The sequence below is a fragment of the Microtus oregoni genome, unplaced genomic scaffold (assembly GCF_018167655.1).
Source record: "Microtus oregoni isolate MIOR12 unplaced genomic scaffold, Mior012 000000F_ref0000247, whole genome shotgun sequence".
Taxonomy (NCBI): Eukaryota; Metazoa; Chordata; class Mammalia; order Rodentia; family Cricetidae; genus Microtus; species Microtus oregoni.
The window spans coordinates 81,120,699-81,145,099 of NW_024543059.1; the positions used below are offsets into that span (position 1 = coordinate 81,120,699).

Here is a 24,401-nt window from a genome sequence, read left to right on the forward strand (position 1 = left end):
CATGGCACCAAAAAGACTTTACATTTTGTGTGTTTATGGTGTCTGTGTGAGAGATGAGTATATAGTGTGTATGTGTATAGTGTATGTGTAAGGTGTGTGTGTGTGTATGTGTATAGTGTGTGTATGTATATGGTGTGAGTGTATATGATGTGTGTGTGGTGTGTGAGTGTGGAACAGTAGTATCAGGCTGTACTTGTGGGAGGAGGCCAGCCTTGGGTGTTGGTCCTTGCCTTCTTCCTTGTCTGATACAAGTCGGTCAGTGCTAGCTGGCTCACGACCTTCCTGGTATAACAAACGCGGGCCGCCATGACTTGCTTTACAGAGGTTCTGAGGATCCGCACACCTGGTCCTCACATGGGATCAGAACCCGTCTTTATCTACTGAGCCATCTCCCCGGGCCCCCTCACCCACATTCTCAAAGGTCTAAAATGTGCCTTAACTCAGGTACTCTAACTCAGCTGTCCTTCCCAAACGCCCTTCAGCGAGAGCAACTATTTGCATTTCAGAGATGAGGAAACACATTCCAAAGAGTTTTGATGGCCACTGGAGGACAGCTGGTAGGGAAACGCAGCTTTCTCATCCTTTCCCACCACATGACCTGACCAAAGCGGGAAGGAAATGCAGGTTGACTCTTCCTCTGACTTGGGTCTCCCCTTCCTGGCCCATCACGTCACAGGTTTCTGCAGACAGCTCCCCTGTGTCTCAGTAAGAGCGAGCATATCCCGCACCCAGCACAGGGGACAGGGCGAGCTCCCCATCTGGGACCAGCATGGACCCGTCCTGGTTTAGGTCTCTTTATTCAAATAGGAAAAGCAGTCAGCTGGCCCGGCTCATTCTCCAAGAGGGGAAACTGAGTCATTTGTTTTCCGCAGCGTTCCATCCTAAACCCCTCTCTGGCGGTGGATGACCAACTCCTCCGGACCTTTGGGTGACTCACTCACCTTGGCAACTTGTCTGTGGTTTAAGTCAGTGCCAGAAGACCCAATTTCCTATGTTCTCCAAGTTCAGAAACTGTCACGATGAACTCTGGTTAGCACACTGAGCATTCAGACAGAGGAAAAGGCTGGAATGGTTTTACAAACTGTCCGTGTGCTTGCAGTTCTCAAGATTTGAGTTCTAAACTGGGCCTATAGGCAAATGTGTCCCCCACTGTCTTTATTTATTTAGTTTTTGCTTTCTCATTTTTTTTTTTTTTTGTTTGTTTTTTGTTTTTCGAGATAGGGTTTCTCTGTGGCTTTGGAGCCTGTCCTGGAACTAGCTCTGTAGACCAGGCTGGTCTCAAACTCACAGAGATCCGCCTGCCTCTGCCTCCCGAGTGCTGGGATTAAAGGCATGCGCCACCATTGCCCGGCTTGCTTTCTCATTTTTTAAAAGACATTGTCAAGTAGCCCAGGCTGGCCTCAAATTCACTATATAGCTGAGGCTAGCCTCCAACTCGTAATCTTTTGGCCTGCTTGGTGACCAGTGTAATGTTCTTCCCTAGTCTGCAGTATTTTACATCAGTAATAACAACAGCAGAAAATAAAAAAAACAAAAACATGTAAATTAGTGTGAGGTTCAACTTGCAAGAAACTAACATGTCTATTTTTCTTAAATGAAGGAGGACATGCAGTGTGGTGGTGCACACCTTTAATCTCAGCACTAGGGAGTCAGAGGCAGGAGGATCTTGGAGTTTGAGGCCAGCCTGGTCTACAAGATGAGTTTCAGGACAGTCAGGGCTGCATAGAGAAACCCTGTCTAGAAAAAACAATAGATAGATAGATAAATAAAACATATGCAGGAGGCTGAGATCCATAGTAATAAAGACACAGACACTGGGCAGTGGAGCCTTCTCAGCATGGATGTTTGAGTTTGGTTTTTTTTGAGATAGGTTTCTCTCTGTAGCTTTGGAGCCTGTCCTGGCACTTGCTCTGTAGGCCAGGCCTCAAACTCACATAGATCTGCCTGCCTCTGCCTCCAGAGTGCTGGTATTAAAGCTGTGCCACCCAGCATCACCACCCAGCAGCATGGCGGTGTCTTGTGGATAATCTCCTGGCACCTTCCTTTCCTTCATACAAAAGTCCTTTATGTCCCTAAATTCCCCAAGATACAGCTGTGAGGCTGATGGTCACTTCTGATCTGATTTGGGACCAACCTATTGAGTAAACCTGATTCCTTCCTGTCAATGTCTCCCCTGAATCTTGGCCCTGCCAATGGTTAGTGGCTTCAACATTATGCCAACAAGGGCCTTGGTAACACTGGCTCCAAGAGTGAACGTCAACCAGGAGAAAACATATCCGAGGGATATATAAGGTTGTTTATTGAATAGATGTATTTTTTGAGCAAACAAACACAAGGTTTAAATAAAACCGTGTGAGACAATGCTTATCATGAATAAACTCCCATGATAGCCTTGGCTGTCAAGGCCTTGAGGCAGGCGGGGTCCTTCAGTTGCCAGGATTTATAAGCCAGAGCACACTTTCAATAAGTTTCATCGTACCCAGATCAGAATCAACCAGCTGGGAAGCACACAGATTCCCGGGCAAGATGGCCAAGCTGTTCAGTGAGGCCTTCTGGTCTGTCTATGTCAACAGCTCTCCAGGTGACAGAGGCACATTTTCCCACACTGAGAAAGAGCCCAGAAGAAATCGGAAAGACAGGCCAGCCTTTCCCTGGAGTGTTAGCATCTGCCTCTAGGCTTGCTGGTGTGTTCAGGTAGCTAGCTCATGGGGCTTCAGAAATCTTGCAAGCTAATGGCTTGGTGTATGTAAAATGTATGCCACTGACACCCATTACCTCATCAGAGAGGACACCAAAACGAAGCTGTCACTCTGGGGGGGGCTTCTGCTGAGTCTGGTGGCTCAGCTCTGCAACCTCTTACATGAAGTTTTTATTTGAATACATAGTTACCCACTTTTAAAAGAAAAAAAAATAGATTTACATGTATGAGTGTTTGCCTGCCTCTCTGTTTGCATACCATGTGTATGCCCAGTGTCCATGGAGGTCAGAAGAAGGCACCAGATCCCGTGGAACTGAAGTGATGGATGGTATGAGACACTGTGTGGGTGCTGGGAATCAAACCTGGGTCCTCAGCAAGATCAACAAGTGATCTTAACCGCTAAGCCATCTCTCCTGTCCCTACTTATCTGGTTTTAATCAAGGAAAGACTATAAAAATACAAGGAATGTTCTATGAAAACAAAGTATTTATTTTCTCTATGATCTTAATGACAAGAATCTCCTTACCAAAAAAAAAAAAAAATCTAATTACAAAAAGAGGTTAGGCCTGCCCGGGTTAAGTCAATAATTTCATGGGCTCAAATGACAGAACTCCAAGGTCCAGTTTGACGCTGCCAAGCTTGTTATTGACTCAGAACCATGGGGCTGGCTTGATATAATGGCCATGCCAGGGAAAGACCACGTCTCGTAGGGCAGGATCTAGTGAGTTTACCAGTTACAGAACCAGTTCAGAGGGATGTCTATGTCCCAGACGATTCTGCCGACCTCTAAAGGAATCAAGCGTACTAGTAACAGAATGTCTCAACTGCTTGACTCTTTTAGAACAGCTAAGGTGTTTTAGGTGTGGCTTTCTTCACACGCTTACTAAACGGAGCCTTTGGGGGAAGCACCCAGGCAAAATTATAAAGCTTCTCCTGTTTATCTTAATGAGAACCAAGATACAAACAAGCCAACCCCCTGTCCAATCCTCGGATGAGCCTCCCGCTTCTGAGAATGTTACTCTTGGAGCGATGACATGACCGTAAATGTATCTGCAATTAAGGACATGTAGGAAGGACTCACCAGTGATAGATAACAGAAGGTACTATGTGAGAGGGGCTGCACAGATGGAGAATAAATATAAGCTATGCAGCGGTTAGGGAAAGCATGGGCGGAGTCACCATTTCTGACCGGTGGGAGAAAACACAGGCTCCCCTGCTCAGTTTTCTGCTTTTCAATCAAAATAAAGACTTATTCCCAAGAAACCAGATTTGAGCTTAACAAGTATTGCTGTAACATCTTCATAATTCTCATGTTAAGTATTTGAAACTGTACAAAATAAGATGAAGAAATAGGTGGGGTCAGTGGGATGGCTCCATGCATAAGAGCACTTGTGTAACCCGTCTGGACCTGAGTTCAATCCCTGGGACCCATGTAAAGGAAGAAGTGACACTCAAAGTTATCCTCTGATCGCCACTGTGATGTCCTATGCCACGTACCAAGCCACAGCCCCCCTCCGCCAACTGTCCTGTCCTCTTTCTCCTTCCCCCCCAAACACACACACACACACACACACACACACACACACACGAACAAATGCATGAATAAGTGGAAATTATGGGCTTACAATGTACAATAAACTTTATGACTTTTTTTTTAATTTTAGGGTTATAGACACAAACAATGAAGTCCTGCATGATTGTACGTGTTGTTTGGCAAAACCGAAAACCTAAATTAATAGGCTGTGAACGTGTGTGCGTGTATGTTACATCTATGTTTACATGTCGAACAGAAATCAAAGGCTTGCAGCACGGCCAGCCAGAGGTTCTCTGAGGGACACGCTGTGGAGTGCACTGCTCTTGGCAGCCGTTCCGGTGGACACAATTCAGCTCTAAGCAGATTTCTTTAATCCTCGCCTGTAACTGGGTCAGAGCCGTCTGATTTTAAACGTTATTCAGGGGACACATGCTCAATGATTATTGAAGCAGTTATAACCACCTTTCTTTGGAAGGTACTCTTTTTTCTTGTTAATGCTCGGAAAGCCCAACTTCGATGTTTTTGAAAAGTCACCAACACTTTTATTTTAAGGGAAGGGATAAACAGTGTAGCTGGTGGGGCCTTAGATGGCAAATGTGCCAAAAATTCCACGGAGGATTTTTTCCCCCTAATAGGCTGCTGAGGAGAAATGCTCAATTAGCTCGCTGTAGTCTTTGTATCAGTTCAGGAGGCTTCTGGTGAGTAATTTGAGGGCGTGGTCTTGAGAGCTTTCAGAGTTGAAAGGATGAATGTATTTTAGAGCATATGGAAGATGGCCTGGAGAGATGATGGCTCGGCAGTTACACTTAAGCAGTCCCAGAGTTCAGTTCCCAGACCTCAAGTCAGGCAGCTCACCCTGCCTTTCACTCCAGATCCAGGGAACTGACACTCTCTTGGCCTCTGTTGGCATACATGCGTGTGCACATGGATGCCCCTCCCCCCGCCAGACACAGAAACACAGAGATATACGCACATAAAATTTAAAAGTCTTTAAAAGTCAGACTATCTCCACAGGACAAGACTTATCACCAGGGGACCAGTACCAAGAGTACCGGGTAACTGTTAGGTGCCATGCGTTAACCTAGGACCTCTGCAAGAACCACCAGCTCACCGCATTCACATTTGTCCTGCCAAATGCTATGTTCCAAAGCTTGTGTGTGTGTGAGAAAGCCCAGATTGGGTGGGGTGTCTTTAAGCTCCAACACCGAGGAGGCACATGCAGTTGAATCTGAGATCAAGGCCAGCCTGGTCTACACAACGAGTTCCAGACCAGCCAGGGCTACAAAGAGAGACCATGTCTCAAAATAAAATAAGAAAGAAAAAGAAAACAAAAGGCAGCCTAAATTGACAGGTGGACTCACTTGCAATGATGAAGGCACTACACAATTTTAGAGAAGATATTCTCAGGCTAAAACATAACGAAGGAGTTAATAAAGATCTCTTCTTGTTTAGCAGTGAGAACCACCTGCTCTGCAGCGCTTCACATCCCCACTGCTTTATTCATTTCTGCAGTGGCATACACTTCTAGTCCGCACTCCTGCGAACCTGGCACAGGACGATCACTTGAGCCCAGGAGTTTGAGACAAGGCTGGCCAACAAAGCGAGAATATTTTAAATGAAATTTTGGAAATATACAAGCCTGGACCCTAACGACCCGGATATGATCTGAGAAATAAATCCACACTTTGGTCATTTTGCAAATATCATAGAGTTTACTTACACAACCCAGGATGGCTCTGATGTCACCAGGTGACCTAATCATACAGAACCACCATCTCTGACCATTGCTCCACACACCACACAATGAATGACCGTGCACGGTCTATGTACATTAAAACAATAAAGAACCGCAACCTTTACTGGTTGTCAAAGAATGGCTTACTTCTATGAAATTTTTGATAGTGTTTCCATCAGATAAGTTTATCAACTTGAAACTGCTGAGTGACAGACTTGTCACGGTTTCAACAGGCAGGCATTGGTGAGTAAACTCAGAAAAACTCCACCACCACAGGCCAGCCAAATGCAGACACGCCCTCAATTCCCAAAACCCAGACACCTCCCTTGGTCTGTTTTTTGGTGACATCCAGTCCACAGTGAGAGGACAGTGCGTTATATGACTTGGGTGCTTGGCACAGCTGCCTGGCTAGGAAACTGTGACATCCACTTAGACTAACATTGACCTAAGGTTCCCCCTGGGCTAGTCACCCCAGGATTTACTGTCTTCTCTCTCCACCAGCCTGGTGCCGTGCTCTGTGTTCTCTCATGCTCACAATGGTCCACTAAAATACTTTCTATTACAGTTCATCATCAGTTACTAAATAAATCAAATCCCAAATAAATCTGTCAACACTGCCTACAGGTGTGTCCAAAGTCTCCTGAAACGATACATTCAAATGCTATAATTATACTCTAACTATAATTTTGGCCAAGGGTAACTTCAACATCATTCCAGCTGAGTCTGCTAAACACTGGAAAAAACTTGGATAGAATCAAATGCATTATTTATCAGATAATATCTAAGCCCAAATAAGATAAGGCTGTAATTCAGTGGTAGAGCACTAACCTGTAATATATGAGGCCCTGGATTTAACACCCAGCACTGCAAATAATAAATAGGTAAGATTCACATAAAAACAATCTCCCTGTAATATAAAGTGTAGTTTAAAACAGTATGGTGGAGATGTGCAGGGCTTGGTGGTAAATACCTTTAATTTTAGTACTTGAAAGGCAGAGGAAGACAGATTTGTTGTGGAATATTAGTTTAAGATTATACCGTGGAATATTTGTTTAATGATGCAAAGGTATGTTGCATTTGCATAACTCTGTGAAGCTGTGTTACTTTGCCTACCTAAAACACCTGATTGGTCTAAAGAAGTGCTGAACCGCCAATAGCAAGGCAGGAGAGAGAAACAGGCAGAACTACCAGACAGAATAAATAGAAGAAGAACCAGAAGAGGAGGAGCGAGAAAGGAGGACAGGAGGATGCCAGGGGCTGGTCACCTGGCCACCCAGCCAGTCAACAAGTAAAAAGGGAAGGACATAGAATAAAGAAAGGTTAAAAGCCCAGAGGCAAAACATAGAAGAGAAATAGGCTAATTTAAATTTTAAAAAATGGCTAGAAATTAGCCAAGTTAAGGCTCGGCATTCATAAATAAGAATAAATCTCTGTGTATTTATTTAGAAGTTGGGGTGGCAGGCCCCAAGGAAGAAAAAAGCCCAGAACTTCTCAGTTTGAGACTAGCCTGGTCCAGAGTTAGTTCCAGGACAACCAGGGCTACACAGAGAAACCCTGTCTGGAAAACCAGCAAACAAAAAGTATGGAATCATCGAGGAAAGAAAAGACATATTCCCCACACAGCCACTTTACGGCACAAAGTGTGGTTGCCACATGAGCCCTTCCAGGGTCGCAAACAGTTCAGGACTTTCTCCGGACTGACCTTTACTTTGGAGAGCCAATTAGAACGATCTGCTAAATATTTATGCTCAAGCAGGTGCACACCTGAAATCCTGGGAGACTGCAGCTGCCTGGTAAAACCATCTCTTGTGTTCCTTGAACAGTCGATAGATGTAGACCAGGCTGGCCTCGAACTCACAGAGATCTGCCTGCCCCTGCCTCCTGAGTGCTGGGATTAAAAGTGTGCACCCCATCACCATCCCCACCACCTGCGAACAGTCACAGTCTTAAAGGAGTGGCCAGGGTGCCTGCTGATGATCTGTCTACTTAACCCCAGAGCTATGTGGGAAAGTTTTCCTAACATTAAAATCAAGAGATTTGTTTAAATGAATGACATCTCTGTAATATGCAGTGTGAAAACGGGTGTGTTGGGGGGGGGGCTCTACTCTTGTCAGGCAAGCACTGGCTAACCGCTCCCTCTTAGCCCCTCTCTTGTCTCTCTGTTCCTCTCACTTGTTTTTCTCACCCTCTTGTTTGGCTACAAACTCTTGTATTGCGTAATGCTGGATAAAGGCTGTGGTCACAGGAACCCCCTTGGAATTCCTGTTAACAGGGCTGAAACTTGCAACACCTGGGAAGAATTTGGCCCCAAATTGTCTTTGTCAAGTCAGGGTTAGGGTAGTTCAAGAGTTTGCTAATTTATTTTATTTTTATTTATTTATTTATTATTATTTTTCCCTGTGTAACCCTGGCTGTCCTGAAACTCACTCTATAGACCAGGCCTGCCTCTGTCTTTCCCTCTTTAATGCTGAAATTAAAAAGGTTTGTGCCATCACACCTGAGAGAAGTTTGCTATTTTTGAAAATCACAATGACTGAATTTAATCAAACCAGTGTGTGCGTGTGTGTGGGGGGGGGTCCACGCGCACCTATGTGGGGGGGGGCACAACTCTGGGTGTCTTCCTCAATCTCTTTCCACTTACACATTTTTTAAAATGTGTGTGAATGTTTTGCCTGCGTGTGTATGTGAACCATGTACGTGCCTGGTGTTTGCAGAGGTCAGAAGAGGGCACAGGGTCTGTAATTTGTGATCTGACAGGTCAGGGCTTGGAATGACTCAGGCCTTCTGCATGAACACTAAGTGTTCTTTTTTTTAATGAACAATTTACATTTATTTGCTGATAAGTCAAACAGACTTGGTACACACAAGTTAGAGACGGTAGAGTGCAGCCTTTGCTTGCCGATGTATAGGTGGCCCATGACAAGTAACCTGAAACTCGTCTTTAGGCTGAGGCCCCAGCTTCAAGCAAACAGTTGATGGGTGGCCCTGTTCCTTCTAGCTCCTGGGGGAGGGGGGCAAAGGATTCCTCGCTGTTCTCACACTTGTGTGTTGCTGGAAGGAGGCTGCTCATTCATTCCCCAGCAGCCCAGACCCGAAGTAATCACTCAGAAACTATATTATTTGCAGTACTGATTGGCCAATAGCTCAAGCGTATTTCTGGCTTACTCTTATATCTTAAACTAACCCATTTCTATTATTTAACATTTGACCAGGAGGCTTGTGGCCTACCGGCAAGGTTCCATCCAATGTCTGTCTCTGGCAGCTACATAGCGTCTTGCTACTCTGCCTCTTTCTCCCAGTTTAGTTTTTCCTGCCTAGCTCTACTCTGCCCTGTCATAGGTCAAGCCAGCTTCTTTATTCATTAACCAATAAAAGCAACACAGACACAGAAGGGCCTCCCATATCACTTGTGCCTTACCTGTTTCCACAGCTTCCCCTTGCTGGTGCCCTTGTAGATTGCAGATGGCGTCTGTGCGGGATCAAAGGCATGCTCGAGAACCAGGGCAAAGTGGAAGAGCAAGGCCCACCCAGTGAGCGCTCTCAGCTGCCGAGCCCCAGCCATCTCTCCAGTCCCTTCAGGTTGTTTTTTTTTTTTTTTTTTTGAGACATGTTTTCTCACAAAACCTGATCGGGTTGGGCTGGCTGGTCACTGAGCTCCAGGAGTTCACCTGTCCTGGCCTCCCTGGATTCCAGATGCACAGGTGCACCTGGCTTTTTCCGTGGGTAGTGGGCACCTAACTCAGGTCCTCACATCTGTGGCAGGCACTGAACTGGATGGCTATCTTCCCAGGCCTCAACCTCTTTTTACAATTTGTGTATATTAAAGGAACTGTACTTTTCTCCCTTTCAGATAATGAGGTCAATTACATGGAACAGGTTTTCAAATTCTATGATAAACTGGATAAAGCCAGTGAGAACTCAAATGACTTTATCTCACTGGACAGTCACAAACTAAACTGTCCCTTTTCTGCTGTGCTAGTTTCTTTCCCAATAGGCAATATCTTTATAAAGTTTGTTATTGAGAGCCGGGTGGTGGTGGTGCACACCTTTAACCCCAGCACTCGGGAGGCAGAGGCAGGCGGATCTCTGTGAGTTCGAGGCCAGCCTGGCCTACAAGAGCTAGTTCCAGGACAGACTCCAAAGCTTACAGAGAAACCTGTCTCGAGAAAACAAAATAAAAGCAAAAACAAAACAAAACAAAAAAGTTTGTTATTGAGATAATAATTTATGAGATTTGGAAATATTCTTTTGTGGTCTCCTGGAGGAATCTGCGTATAATTTTATTTTGAGACAGGATTTCTCTGTGTACCCCTGGCTGTCCTGGAACTCACTCTGGCAGGTGATCTTATTTTTAAAGTTTTAAACACAGACTTCACTAGCAGATGGGGACTCCGCAGATCTTTTACAATCGCTCGAGCTGCGTGGGAGCGAGCATGCAGATGCAGAGTCCAGAGCAGGCCGGAGATGTGGTCGGCTGCTGCTTTCTCGCTGTTGAGATGGAGTTTCTCGTGGAACTGGGGGCTTGGCTTTCGCTAGGCTGGCCGGCCAATGAGCTCTCGGAAGGTGCCTGTCTCCGACCCCGTGCTGGGGTTGATTACAAGCAAGTGCAGCCAGGCCCAGGTTTGTACACGGGCACCAGGGATCCGCACTCAGATCTTCAGGCCCGCAGAACAAGTGCTCTTAGCCGCCAAGCCGTCTCCCTAGCTTATTTTCATTGACTTTGTCTGGATTTTTTTTTTTTTTTTTTTGGTCCTTAATTTTGTTCTTGTTCAAATACTCAAACTGAGGTTGTTCATTGAATCATATTTCGAATGTTCAATTTTCTAAGAAAAAGTTTTCAATTGAGATACTATTTTTCCTTTTGCTCATTTATCTATTTTCTCACGCTTTTCAAAACTCAGCTTTGTATTAAAGTTTGTGCTTTGCCACACCAATTTTACTCTTTTGTTTCCTTTTCTACTGTTCTCTTCTGCCATGTTGGGCGTCTTTGGATTCACACATGCAAGGCAGGCACACCACCACTGAGCTGTCTCCGGTCTTTCTGCTTCTGGTGATGCAGTTTAGCTGATGAGTGCAACTGATGTCGTGAATGCAGAAGTTTCTAACCCTTCTGACTTAGCTGCAGTCCCCAAACTTTAGCATGGCTCATTTTAGTATTTGGTTTAAAACACTTTATTTCTTCTTCGAGGAATTACTTATTTCGAGGTGTGTTTTGTTTCATTGCTAAACAGTTCAGGCAAATCTGAGGATTCTAGTCGTCTTGTTGCTAATTTTCAACACTTTCTCCTGAGGTTGGAGAGCACTTTTGAATTATTTAAATCCTCCGCGATGTTCAGAGGCTTTCTTTATGGCCTCGGTTGTCAGTTTATTAACTTTCTGATACACAAGATTCAGTGGATAAGGAATCTGCTCTCCGCCCAGCGTCATCGGCACCGCAGGGGATTCGTGGTGCCCGTGCTACTCCGAGCTCCGAGCTCAGCTGCAGTGACTCTGCGGGGCTCGCCCAGCTTTCCTCTCAGCTGTCTGCCATGGACATTAGGAACAGTGTTGTGTGGATTTATGGAGCCTTGATCGTGTGACTTTTTAGTTGTAAATCTTCTCTTCAGTGGTGTTTTATTTAGCTTGGTTTTCACGACACTGGCGCAGTCACCTCAGTTTTAGTAGCTGTAACCCACATCTTTCTGTCTTTCCTGGGCACCTTTGTCTCCTGTAAGCAGGAAGTAGATTCGGTTTTCCCCCTCTCTAGTCAACAACCTTAGTTTATTGGAGTATTTACATAACTTGGATTCAATTACTCATTTAGGTGGGGTTTTCTCTACTATCCGACTATTTCTGTTCTATTTTTTTCCCTCTTTGATCTCGCCTTCTTTTGGATTATCCAAGTAATCAACCCCACCTAAATTAAAGTCCTCAAGTACTTACTTTTTTCTACTCAACTTAATAAATTTAAAACGTCATTACTTTTAATACTTCCTTGATGTTGACAGAACTTTTTTTATAATTTATTTGAACTTATTCCATGTGCATTGGTGTGAAGGTGTCAAATCCCCTGAAACTACAAGTCACAGTTGTGAACTGCCATGTGGGTGCTGGGAATTGAACCCAGGTCCTCTAGAAGAACAACCAGTTCTCTTAACCACCGAGCCATCTCTCCAGCCCCTTGACAGAACATTTAAATATTTAACTCCATTCGTTGACCTTTTCCATCATGGCTGTCATGTGTTCGAATTCAACATCGAATTCCAATGCTCACGGTATATATGTTTTTGTATAGGAGTCTTCATTCTTTCCTGCTTTGCTGTATTTCTGCCTAGGATTGGTTTCCTTAAGCTATTCATTTTTAATCTTTTGTTTTCACTCCCTCCCCCCCCCCCCCCCCAAATAAAGTTCTTGCCACATTGCCTGGCTTGGAACTCTTCTGCTCAAGAGAGCCTCCTGTTTTAGGCTCAGGACCAGCTGGGATCACACAGTACCACTCATGACCCCTGGAGAGAGCTCCTGCTCCCCAGGCTCCCAGGTCAGGTCTCCTTTCCTCTTTCCATCCACAATGGCTCACTAATCCCTGTTAATTGGGTTCCTACAAATAAGCTAGTATTTACATCATTAAGCCTAAAGATAGTGGCTTAGGGTCTTTTTTGACCCTTGGATTGAGGACCCTTCCCCTGATTGTGAGCAAAAGCTAAAGATCCCCTTTACTTCTTGTTCCGTCCATGCTGTAAAAGCTGTTACAGCCTCGCTTCCCTGGCTTGCTTTGAGGAGAGAGGGAGGGGTTGGCTTGTAAGGCCTGTCACCTGCTGTGTTCGCTCATCAAGTGTCACCTGCACAACTCCCCACAGCCCAGGAAAACTTAGAGATTTTAGATGAAACCTTGAAATAAATTTTTATATGCACACACTAAAAGTTGTCAGAGCTGGGATATGCCTTACTTTAGTATCCTAGCAACCAGAAAGAAAACTCTTTAAGTATGACTGGTAGCTGCCTTTGCTTTAAAAAGACCGACGAGGTAATTTACAACGAAGACACCTGCGTTCACCTTTTGCTGGTTACACACACTTTGGGGAGCGTGGCTTCTGTGTTATCTATTTGCTTGTGTGAAAAGGCAGTCAAATCTGTCTCAAAACTATTAAATAACTACAAAGTGGACTTTTTAAAGAGTGAACTAGAAATAAGAGAACTTAGCAGAGAGCCAACTACAGCAGGCTCTATGCCAGAGAGGTTCTCAACCTGTGGGTCATGACCCCTTCAACAAACCTCTCTCCAAAAATATTTATGATTTATAACAGTAGCGAAATTAGTTATGGAGTGGCAATAAAAATAATTTTATGGTTGGGGATCATCACAACATGAGGAACTGAATTAAAGAGTTGCAACGTTAGGGAAGCTAAGAACTACCATGTGCCTACAGCTATTAGTATGTCCTTACTGCCCGGAAGGGTCCAGCCCACCCATCTCTACAGCTCAGAGCTACATTCCCTTACCACTCAGCACTGCCTAGACAGCGAAAGGCTTCAAGTTAGTGACGCTGTTATGGTTTGGACCTACAATGTCTCCTACAGGCTTGCTCGCCAGTGCGGCCTTGTTCATCCACTGAGAGAGCTATATAGCTAAATGGACTAACGTGGTGGAAAACAGGAGGAGGGGCCTGGCTGGAGGTAGTGGGGCACACGAGGTGTACCACTGAGAGACTGGTCCACTGGTCGCCTTCCTGGCTGCCGTGAGGACAGCAGTGGCCTCTGCCACATACTCCAGCAGCGGAGCCAGTCATGGAAACCATGGGCCCACACCAACCTTGCCACCTTTAAGGTGTCAGTCTCAGGCATTTTGTCACAGTAAAGACACCATCTACCATTCTCCTGACTTAACATACCGTCACGAGGCTGAGGCAGGTTTTCATGTGAGCCATTTATGTAAGATGCCAAAGATGAACCCTAAATAAAAATTTGTAACCTGGAAACAAGACTAAATCTTCTACACTAATTCTTTTGAAATGTTAATTTTATACTGGCAAAGTAACTACATGGGTTGTGAAGACAATTCGAACCACATATGGCCTTCACTTCAAAGTTTTCTGCAGTCACTTTTCAGTAACTGCTCACTTAAAAAGATGGTGCACTGCTTTCTTCCCTCCCTCCTGGGCCCAGAATTCTGAGTGCTGAGGACTGACGTCAGCGGGGTCAAGGGTTCAGTTAGTGTGGTCTGGGAAGATGTGGTTGAAATCAGGTCTTTGTTTGAATTTGGTTTTGAGACAGGGTCTCTCTCACTATATAGCCAGAGCTCGGTCTGCCTCTGCCTCCCAAGAGCTGGTGTGCACGGCCACCACCCAGCAAGATCAGTTTTGACTGCCTTGTGATCGATCAATGTGCTCAGAAGCAGTGCTCAGAAGCTAAACAGATCCACAACTGAGGATCTATTTAGCTGATGAGATGCCTACTGAGGAGGGATTTAAGTCTGGAAAGGACTAGATTAAGTGCTCAGGAACTTAAATTTCACCTAAAGGAGCAATGAGCTTTTTGGAAAATACCTAATTCTTCATCTGAGCTATGGAAAAAGTCAGGTGACTTTGTAACAATTAACACACCTCCTAAATAAACACACCAGTTGAGGTGGCCATACCAAAGGGTCACAAGTCACCTTGAAAAGACTCCCACAAGTCAATTCTGGGGCAATTTCAGCACTAAAATAAGAGACATATCATAATCTACTCTGTGAAGAAGGAATCTGAGTCTCTACTGACGAAAATAAACAAAGGAAGAGACAGTTCTTTACAGCAAAATCCCAAAGCAATGAATTCACCATCTGGCAATCAAAATAGTCGTGACTGATTCAGACAAGAATTGCCAATGGACTCAAAACTAGCCGTTGGCAAGCCAGGGAAAACATTTATAGTTCCTAGGACTCTCCCCCCAATGTGCGTACACTTTCAAATGTTCGTCTTTTACTGTGTGGCACCTGCACGTCAGAGCGTGCGGTGGGGGTCAGAGGGCAGCTGTGTTGGGTGGCTTCTCTCCTCCCACTTTTACTTGGGTCCCAGGATAGAACTCACATCACCAGATGTGCAATGCAAGAGCCTTTGCTTACCAAACCAGCCCCCAAAGTACATCTTCACTACCAGCTTTACAATGGAAAAGTTTCCTGTATTTTATCCTCATCAAATGACCAAAGACAACAGCACCAGGGCAAACAGATATTACTCATCTCCTAGTATAACAAAAACACAGAACCATTGATATTTCTTTTTTTGAGAAAAAAATGTATATCCTGACCCTATCTGTGCAGAAACATCACATGAACCTAAACTGATGCCATAATTTGGTCTATGCTCCTTAAGTATGAGGCTACTGGGTGGCAGGCAAATAACTGTTCCAGACTGGGAGACCAAAGAGGACGGCTAAACACACGTGATCTGGGACTGGGCTAATGGCACAGACAGGAACATTAATGGGGGCAACCAATAAAATTTGATCAATGATTAGACATCACTATTATGATGCTAACCTCCTGAGTTTAATGGTGCACTCTGGTCATATACAAGAAATAGCGGTTTCCAATTTGTATGTATTATAGAACACTCTGTGTAAATGACTCGGGATGACCTAAAATTTTCTGCTCTGGGCATCTTTCACTAGATTTGTTCTCCTGAAGAAATGAAGTCCCAAAAGCTTTCATTTCTGTTGCTGTTTCACAGGGAAACTGACTTCTGGGTACCGACTGTGAGAACTCTGCAGACTGCGGTCTGAACCGACTCATCGCACATCCAAGAACACCAGCGTGCAAAATTATTTCCTATCTTCAGGAAGGGAAAAAAACAATTCCGTGAACCATAACTTACTTAAAAATACACGACAGTTAAAATGTGAAGGGATGTAGCTATGCAGAGGCCACAACACAAAGACAGCAGTGAATAGTGTTGCCGCGGTCCACCTAAAATCGAAAGGAAGTGAGGTACAAGTCGTTCTGCTTGTGAGATCACTAGGCAAATCCCCACGGGGACCGCAGAATCTCCGCAGCAAAGGAATTAGCCTGCCTATAATATATGAAAGTTATTTAAAAATAATCAGAAGCTCTGCTAAGCCTGTTTAGGGAAATATGATCAATTTTTCATAACTGCTTGCCATAAAGCTTTCTGGAGGTCTGAAAGCTCCTTTTCAGGACTCGTAGCTTCTGCCCCTTCCCCCTGCTCATGTCCATTCCCGGATGTCATAGAACAACTGCCGGGGCTGGCTGCCGCTACTGGGTGGCAGGCACAGCGCATACTGTGACATTTCTTTTTTTCCAGAAGCCTGCTTACTTCTCCCAGGAAAACAGAATAATCTGGCCCAGAGTCAGGAAGCCCTAATGGAAGAGAGCTCTGCAGAGCCACTGGCAAAGTGGGGAACAGAGGCAGCTTTACGTGACGAGAGACTCACTGACTGGGTTGTCCTCACACACTCAACTGGAGTTAAAAGTACACTCTACCAGTCTTAGAGTGGGAAGGTGAAGCTGTGGAGAGGGCCAGCTATGCACACCTGCATAACGGTATGAACATGCTTACTGTTCCTTCCTGAGCCACACACGGAAAAATGATTCACACAGTCATCTTGAGGTGTAGTTCACAGTAAGAATTTTTAGAGGAGTATTTGTTATAGTTGAATACTCTCTCATGATACTGAGCGCTAAGAGCGCCAACCATCATATCAGAGAGCCCTTTGTTTTAGGTCTAACTCTGCTGTGAACATGTGTCACCTAAGTTCCTACTGCCATCAGTGCCATGGGAATAACATACTCGCCTGCACATATAGGTTGCTATGAAAACTTATTTAAACTTTGTAAATCTGTGAATACAGAAGGGGCTCAATAAATGTTGGCTGACTCATTTTAGGTTTTCACAGCAATAGGGTGTGTGGTAAGAATAAAAACAAAGTTGATTGTGAAAAAGCTGGTTACTCATCCCCCCAGCTCTGAATGACAGAGATGCCAACACAACTTGTCACAAACACCCCATGCTGTAGTGAGGGATGCATGACCCTAAGGCAATGGTTGATTACATCCATGTACACAACTTCAGCCGAGCAGTGTCAGACAAGCCATGAGAACCTCAAATAATTTAACAAGTGAATATGTACATATATTTATCAAATATAACAAGGTCATACAAAAGCATTAATAAGTCACACATACAAAAGGCTACTGTATTTGTTGTCCCTTTTACATCCTATTTTAGACAAAACGACGACACAGAGGTAACAGTAATGTACAGGTTTGGAAAACAAGGGTTTTGTTTTTGTTTTTTTAAGACACAGATCTGATCATCTACATCTCTCAAATTTCTAAACTCTGGGGATCAACTTAAATAACTCTTCACTCTCTTGAATGAACTATACATTTTCAATAATTGAAAGTCAGGTAGAAAAAGTATATAAAATGATTCGTAAGTCAAAACATTTCTTATAAAAGGAACAGTTTAAACAAAACCTGGGAAATAAAAAGAGGAAATGTACTGAATTTAAAAACTTCTGAAAATAGCATCTTTTCTGGACCACTATACAAAATATTTAAAGTTCAGAACTGTTGAAAAAAAATTTTATATAGACAAAACTAAAAGATAAAACAAAACCCTCAAACCCCTACCAAATGTATTAAAACATCTAAAGCCAAATAAAAGGTAACGGAACTATATGGTTCAGGTTTAAGTGCATTTTTTTGGGTACAGTTAAACCACATGTAAAAATTGGCAATTAAAATATAATTAAATACAGATTGGCAAACCCATTGGCCATTATGTAAATATTAGGGGAATTTCCAATTGAAAAATAAAAGCTTACATACAACTCAGAAGCACAAATGGTCCTAGGAAACTGTGGGAAATCACAGCACATGGCATCTTCCGGGAACTAGTTTCAGAAGGATTTTATAAATATGCACTTGATCTCACTCTGCACAGTAAAGCTCATTTCCCCAAGCTGCACCCCTGCTATAAGCTATCATATATTAAGGATGAATTTAAATGGATCATTTTATGGGGAAAATCAACTCTAAAAACTACGAATCCACGCATTTTCTTTACAGCTTCAAAGATCATCCAGCAAGGCATAAATGCAGTCTTGTCAGGATACTCTCCCATTCCACATGATCGACAAACAACACAATCACTCACACACAGCTTTGGCAATCCTATACAAAGGGCCCTGTCCAGAAATTCCTCTCGCAAACAAAACAAAACAGGGTATCTGAGTTCTGACAACCCTACACAAACTGTGGAATTTCATCTTCGAGGTCCTCAAACTGCTGCATTCGTTTTAGCCGTGGTCTCTGGCAGGTTGGAGTCCCCTCAGGCAGCCCAGGCTCCTCAGAGTTCTCTTTAGGTTGACCACTTGGCTGCACAGAGCAAGTCGACAGGACCCTTGCATCTGGGTCTGACTTTGCCACATGACTTTGGGGAACATGCAGGGTGGCAGGAGGCACAGCTGCCGAGGGCACTGCTGTTTTCTCATCAGTCCCCCTGACACTGAGGGTGGGATTAGGCGGTTTGTAAAATGTTGTCCAGTGCTGGGGCTGCAGCGTTCTGGGTGCTCTGACAGCAGCGACAGGGCAGGAGTCCGAGGCCCTCCGCTCTGATGTGTCTCGTGCTGACCTGGCTGGTTCTGCGTGCAGGTTACTGGCCTGCGTGGCAGTACTGGAATGGTCCTCGCTACTCCCAACATTTGCTATCAATCCCTTTTCGGAGTGTGCACTGGGCACAATCATCGTAGTCTTGGCAGTAAAACTGTTCCGTTCATATTGCTTATCCCAGGATTTCTGTACACTTTGCTGGTCAAAGCCATTAACTTTAGAACTACTAGTATTTGAGTTGTCTTTTCTATGAAGTCCTTCAAAGGCAGGATTCTTGCCAAATCTGTCTGACTCTCCATTTCCTATATTCCTGCTGCTCTTCTCAGTAGGAGAACTTGCAAGAAGCAGCAGCCGATCTACAGGCAAACTTACAGGTCTCATCTTGGTCCTCGGAGAGTGTCTCTGCACACTGTTTGCTGCCCTATCAGATTTCAGAAGAAGTAGCTTGGGGCTTTTACAAACATCTTCCATCTTTTGGGATGCTGACTCATGCTCTCGGTCAAAAGGCAAATGTACTTTGTTGTCTGAAAAAGAAAGTGGTACACAATTAACACTAGCATCTGAATATAACAGACAGACATTAGATAACAAAAGGAATTTTAAAATGTCCCCAGCATGGTCCTCTCAATTGTCTACACAGAAGACCTAAGAGTTCTTTAAACACACAGTTTAAATTTAAAGTTCATTTACAATTTTAAGTTTTAAAAAAACCGCCATAAAGCACAACAAAACCAAAAACTACGTGTCTATTAATTTGTCTTAATGTGCTCCCCATGAACGAGTGTTTTCTAGGTCAAAAGATTCAACAGGCAGATACTGGTGAGTTAACTCAGAAAAATTATACCACCTCTGCCCAACCAAATGCAGGAATGCCCTGAATCCCAAGATCTCAAGACACCCCAGTTGGTCTGTCTTTGGCTGTATGTATTCCACAGTTGAGGGGTGCTGGCCACAGCTCTCAGAGCTAGTAAACTGTAACATCCACTAGGTAGACTGAGGATGGAAAACTTGCTTTAAGTAAAACACTGTCACTGAATTGCAGGCCACACTTTCTCACCCCAAGTGCTCAGACCCCCATATTCTGTCCTTTTCAATTCCTGCAAAGGTGCTGCCATGGTACCCAGCTCCTTGATGCTAAGACATAGCAAATGATACTGTTCTGACTCTGAAGGAGCAGCTGGCTGTGGCCCTGTGCCGCTAGAGTCCTCTGCTCTGTGACCAGGTATTTTCCCACATTTCTGGCCATGCTGGACATGGTTACAGTGACCACCAGCATCACTGTTGGTCATCATCTCATCTGACCTCTATTCACCTCGTGAAAAAGATAATGACGTTTGTCTGTCTGTGTGCACATTGTGCACGGGTGCTCTATGTGTTGGATCCTTCTGGAGCTGGAGCTGAAGCTCTGTGCAGCTCTGAGCAGCCTGATGTGGGCACTGGAAACGAAATGCAGGCAACTCAGAAGTCACTGTTCCCAGTGAGCCATCTCTCCAGCACCCAGATGATCTTTCTTCCCTGGTTTCTTCCCCACATTCATAGAATATGCTAAGGGACCTGGCTCACTGCAGTTGGCCTGCAAGAACCAAAGCACGCACATTCCTTCAGTTCTTCAGCAAGAAGAGTCGCTAGCATAATAGAAAGTAGTGTAGGCTCTATGGCTCTATGGGTGCCTGGTCAGTTCTTGGTTCTGATCTTCACTGGAAAGGTCACACTGTCTCTACCTGGCTTCACTCGTCACCTAGGAATACATGCATCTAAGTTGTCATGTGATCTAAATGGTCTAACAGGTACCTAGAACTATCTTGTATATAATGAACACTAAATAATATCTTCAAATTATTTATGTTTATTAACTATTCCTAATTGGGAACCTAATTTCATGAGGCATGAAAAAAATAGGTTAGATTTATAAATCAGAGTTAGATTCAAATCCTATCTGAATAATTCATTAAACATATGACTTTTGGTATCATTTTTCTCTCTCAGTCTTTGACCTATGAGTGAGACCAACGTCATCTACTTTCCCGTACAGAATTGCTATGAAGATCAAATCTGAGCAATGGAATGTGATATTAATCTTAACTGTCAACTTACTAGGTTGAACAGCAGACCTCTGGGGTGACTACAGTAATGTTGCCAGTGATAATTAGGGCCATGATGGCTCTAACCTGTCACGGGATTTCAATCCAGTTAGCCAATGACTTGGGGCTCTAGGGTGTGGTCTTGTCTGTTACATGATAACTGACAGGCTGAGGGGAAGGCAGCTTGCTGCTGGTGCTCTTTCCCCTTGGGCAGAACAACTGTGGCAGCGGCTAACCTGAACTGTATCGTTGTGTGTTTACCCCTAGTTTACATCTAAATACATCCTTTGGAGGCTCTCCCAGACTCTCGAGGATTCACACACACTACACTAACCCAATAAATGGATTGATCTCTGTAAGAGATGACTGTGTGTATGTACGTGGTAAGCCTATGGTGAGCAGAGGACGACTCTGGGGAGCTGGGTTCTTCTGAACTCAGGTCACCTGACTTGTGTAGCAAATGCCTTTACCCGATGAACCAACTTGCTTGTCTGGTGTTAATTTCTTGCTGGATTCATATTATAATGGCATTACTGGGAAGCTGTTACAGCAGGTGAGGTGCAGGTGGAGGATGTAGGTCACAAGTGACACATCCTTGGGCACTATATATTACCCTGACCCTTCCTGTACTGCTTCCTCTCTCTGCTGCTACACCATGACAAGAAGGTTCTACTCCAGCACACCTTCCCACTGAGGCCCGCAACCCTCTCAGCTTCCCTGCCTTCCAGTTGTTCTCTCAGGTATTATGGGCACAGCGGATGCAGGGCATCCAACACAAAAGTCAAGCAGGTTCTGTTCCCTGATATTTGATTACACATCACATCTGGATTATAGAATTATAGTAAAAAATGTAAGCATTTCCATCAGCGTGACAGCTACCATTCAACAAAATCAGAGGAAAGCTGCTGATGGAGAGATCAGATCAAGGAAATGAAGGGTGTGCACTCAGGTGTGCAGAGTGCTAAAGGGAGCCCACGAGAAAAGCACATGAAAAAACGCTTGTAGTCTTGCAGTCTAAACTTTTCTATATTTAGAACTTTTGTTAAAAATTTTAAAAAAAAGCTTTATTTCATGTGTGTGATGTTTCGTGCATGTACATATGTGCACCACAAGAATGCCTGGGGCCAGTGAAGGCCAGAAGAGGACATCAGGTCCTCTGAAAACGGAGTTACACATGATTTTTAGGTCACCACTTAGGTGCTGGGAATTAAACCTAAGTCTCCAAAAGAGTAACTCTAGCAAGTGCTCTAAACCACTGAGCCATCTTTCCAGCCCCACTTTTAGAACTCTGGTCTAATGCCTGAGAGCAGTTTGACTCAGCAATACCTTGAACGACATTACAAAACAAGCTATCCATTAGCACGCTGCTTAAGACCTGTCTGCCTCGACTTAAATGAACAAGAAGCAGAAGTCAAACAAAACAGAATTTTAGCAGGAGCACAAAACCACTTAGGATCTCTAAGGTATCGTTTATAAATGTAAGGGCTGGGAAATGACTCAATAGTTACATCACTAGTCCCACAGTGAGGACCAGGGTACACTTTCTGAGAACCCATGTTAATGTTGGGGATGGCTGGCAGCTTGCCTATGACTTCAGCCTCAGAAGGTAGAGACAGGCGGTCACCAGAGCAAGCTGGCTACCAGGACTAGCCCCATCAGCAAGCACTGGGTTTGATTAGGAGACACTGCCTTAATAAAGAAGATAGAAGAGTAATCAAAGGAGATTCCCAACACCAACCCTGGACATCCATATGCATGTGCCCACATAATATGGAAAATATGGATGCGCACACGCACATATCACACATACAAATGGAAAAAATACAAGGATGTAAGGTACACTAAAAGGCAATTTTCTCAGTGGCTGGCATAGAGTTACTTAATAAAACGTGGAAGTTTGGACTTTCCTTGGCTTGTGTTGGTTTCTGCAGTACTAGGGATTGAACCTGGGTCACTCACCTTGGCTTTTAATAATGATTTATTTGTAAAATTTTAATTTTGTACCCAGCTTCTTTTCATATGGCTACTCACCAACAAGAGAAGCATCAGATTTTCCCAGTGCATTTTGTTTGCGTTCTGATTCTTCAAATGATGGAGATAATTCAAAAGTTTTGCTCTCACAATCTCCAGTATGGAAATCCTGCCAATGGAAGAGAATGTTCACACTTGTAGAAGCAAAGTACATTTCAAAAGAAACAGTTCAAAGACCATTAATTTACTGACATAATTTACTAACACTATACAGTTCTAACGCAATTCTGTAACAGTCAAAACTTTGGCTTAACAGAAAAATGTACTGTTCACCCAAGCCTGACAACAACAGTGTAACTCCCTAGAGCCAATGTAAAAGACTGGCTGTGGAGGCGTGTCTGAGATCCTAATGCATTTACAGTGAGGTCAGAGGCAGAGACCAGGAACTGCTCAGAAGCTTGCGAGCCAGCTAACTTAGATCATACAGCACAGTAGCAGAAACCAGACAGACCCTGCCTCAGCACTGGGGGATGGTGAAAATCAACTCCCTAGGGTTGACCTCTGGCTTCTACCCTAGTGCCACACCATTCACAAGCCTGTCTTTTTGTTTGTGTGCATGCTTGGACACACACACACACACACAATTTATTTTAAAAAGAAATAACTTACTTCCTTGGAAGAAAAGAATAGTGGCTTCATAGAATGATCTGAGTCTCTTTCATCTGGTGACAACAGAGGTCTTGGAAGATAGCCTTGATCAATATGAGGTGCAATCGCTCCTGTATTTGATACAGCAACATCTTGAGGCTGGAGGGACCCATCGAAGATCTTCTGTGAGTGAGTAATGAGGAACTCTACTAACCGCGCCTGGTTAGAATACTCAGCAAGTGAAGAGATGGTGACCGGAGCAGTTGTGGGCCTTGGCCTAATGAGACTTGGTCCAAATATCACCCCCAAGTTCTTAGAATTCATCTTGTTTTCTTCTGCATGATCTACCACCCTGCAAAGCACAACACATAAAGCTTTATGAGACTTGGAAAAAATAGATGGAAACCCTGTCTCCATCCTGTTTCTCTAGTGAGAGCCTGGTACACAGGAGGCACCTGAGGGACCATATTGACTGCTTGAACACACACAGGCTACAAAAGCCTAGGGAAGGGTCAAGAGTCAAGTTGTGAGAGAGGTCTAAGAAAAATACACATTTACTTGATTAAAATGTTGACCACATGCCAAATTTGGCTTAGCATTTTTGTATTAGGATAAAAACTGAGCAAAAGGAATTACTGCTGTTTTCCCAGCAGATAAAGAGACTTATCACTGTCAATTTCTTATAACCAAGGCTATTTTTCAAGCCCAGATGACTCCGTATTACACAGTGGCTCTCACATTCCGTTTCCTTCCAGCTCCTATCACCTGTTCCTATGACCACTCATGGAGACAAGAACCTGAGTAAAGGCCTCCACTCCAGCCCATTCTCCTTGTTTCTCCCAGAAAGATCTAACAGGCAAATCTGAGCATGTAAAATTCCTGGTTCAAAAATCTTTAGTGGTACAGAAGCAAGATGGCACACTCCATTGTTAGGTATGCGAGATCTTATCAGTTCCCTCTGTGCATTCTGTAGTGAGGCCTAACCACATTACTTTATTTCCTAAGTGTAAACAGCTCCCACCTATCTGTGTCTGTTATCCTCTGCTTGGAATGCTCTTCTGAGCATTCTTGGACAACTAAGTCACTACTGAGTTCTTTAAGCCTTACTTGAGGCTGCTTCCTCTGATTTACCCCACCTTCCTTTGC

General features: G+C 44.1%; 1 protein-coding gene across 2 annotated transcripts in view; it reads right to left on the bottom strand.

Annotated features, from left to right (window-relative positions):
* Window positions 1-17,049: 17,049 nt before the first annotated feature.
* The window catches only part of Arhgap29 (Rho GTPase activating protein 29), a 68,202-nt gene continuing 60,850 nt past the window's right edge, over window positions 17,050-24,401 (bottom strand). For both annotated transcript variants that reach the window (XM_041654123.1, XM_041654132.1), the window contains exons 21-23: window positions 23,277-23,607; window positions 22,668-22,776; window positions 17,050-19,079 (exon numbers count right to left, since the gene is read on the bottom strand). In XM_041654123.1, the coding sequence (XP_041510057.1) occupies window positions 18,190-19,079; window positions 22,668-22,776; window positions 23,277-23,607 (1,330 nt within the window). In that variant the 3' untranslated portion in view covers window positions 17,050-18,189. The remainder of the gene's footprint in view (window positions 19,080-22,667; window positions 22,777-23,276; window positions 23,608-24,401) is intronic.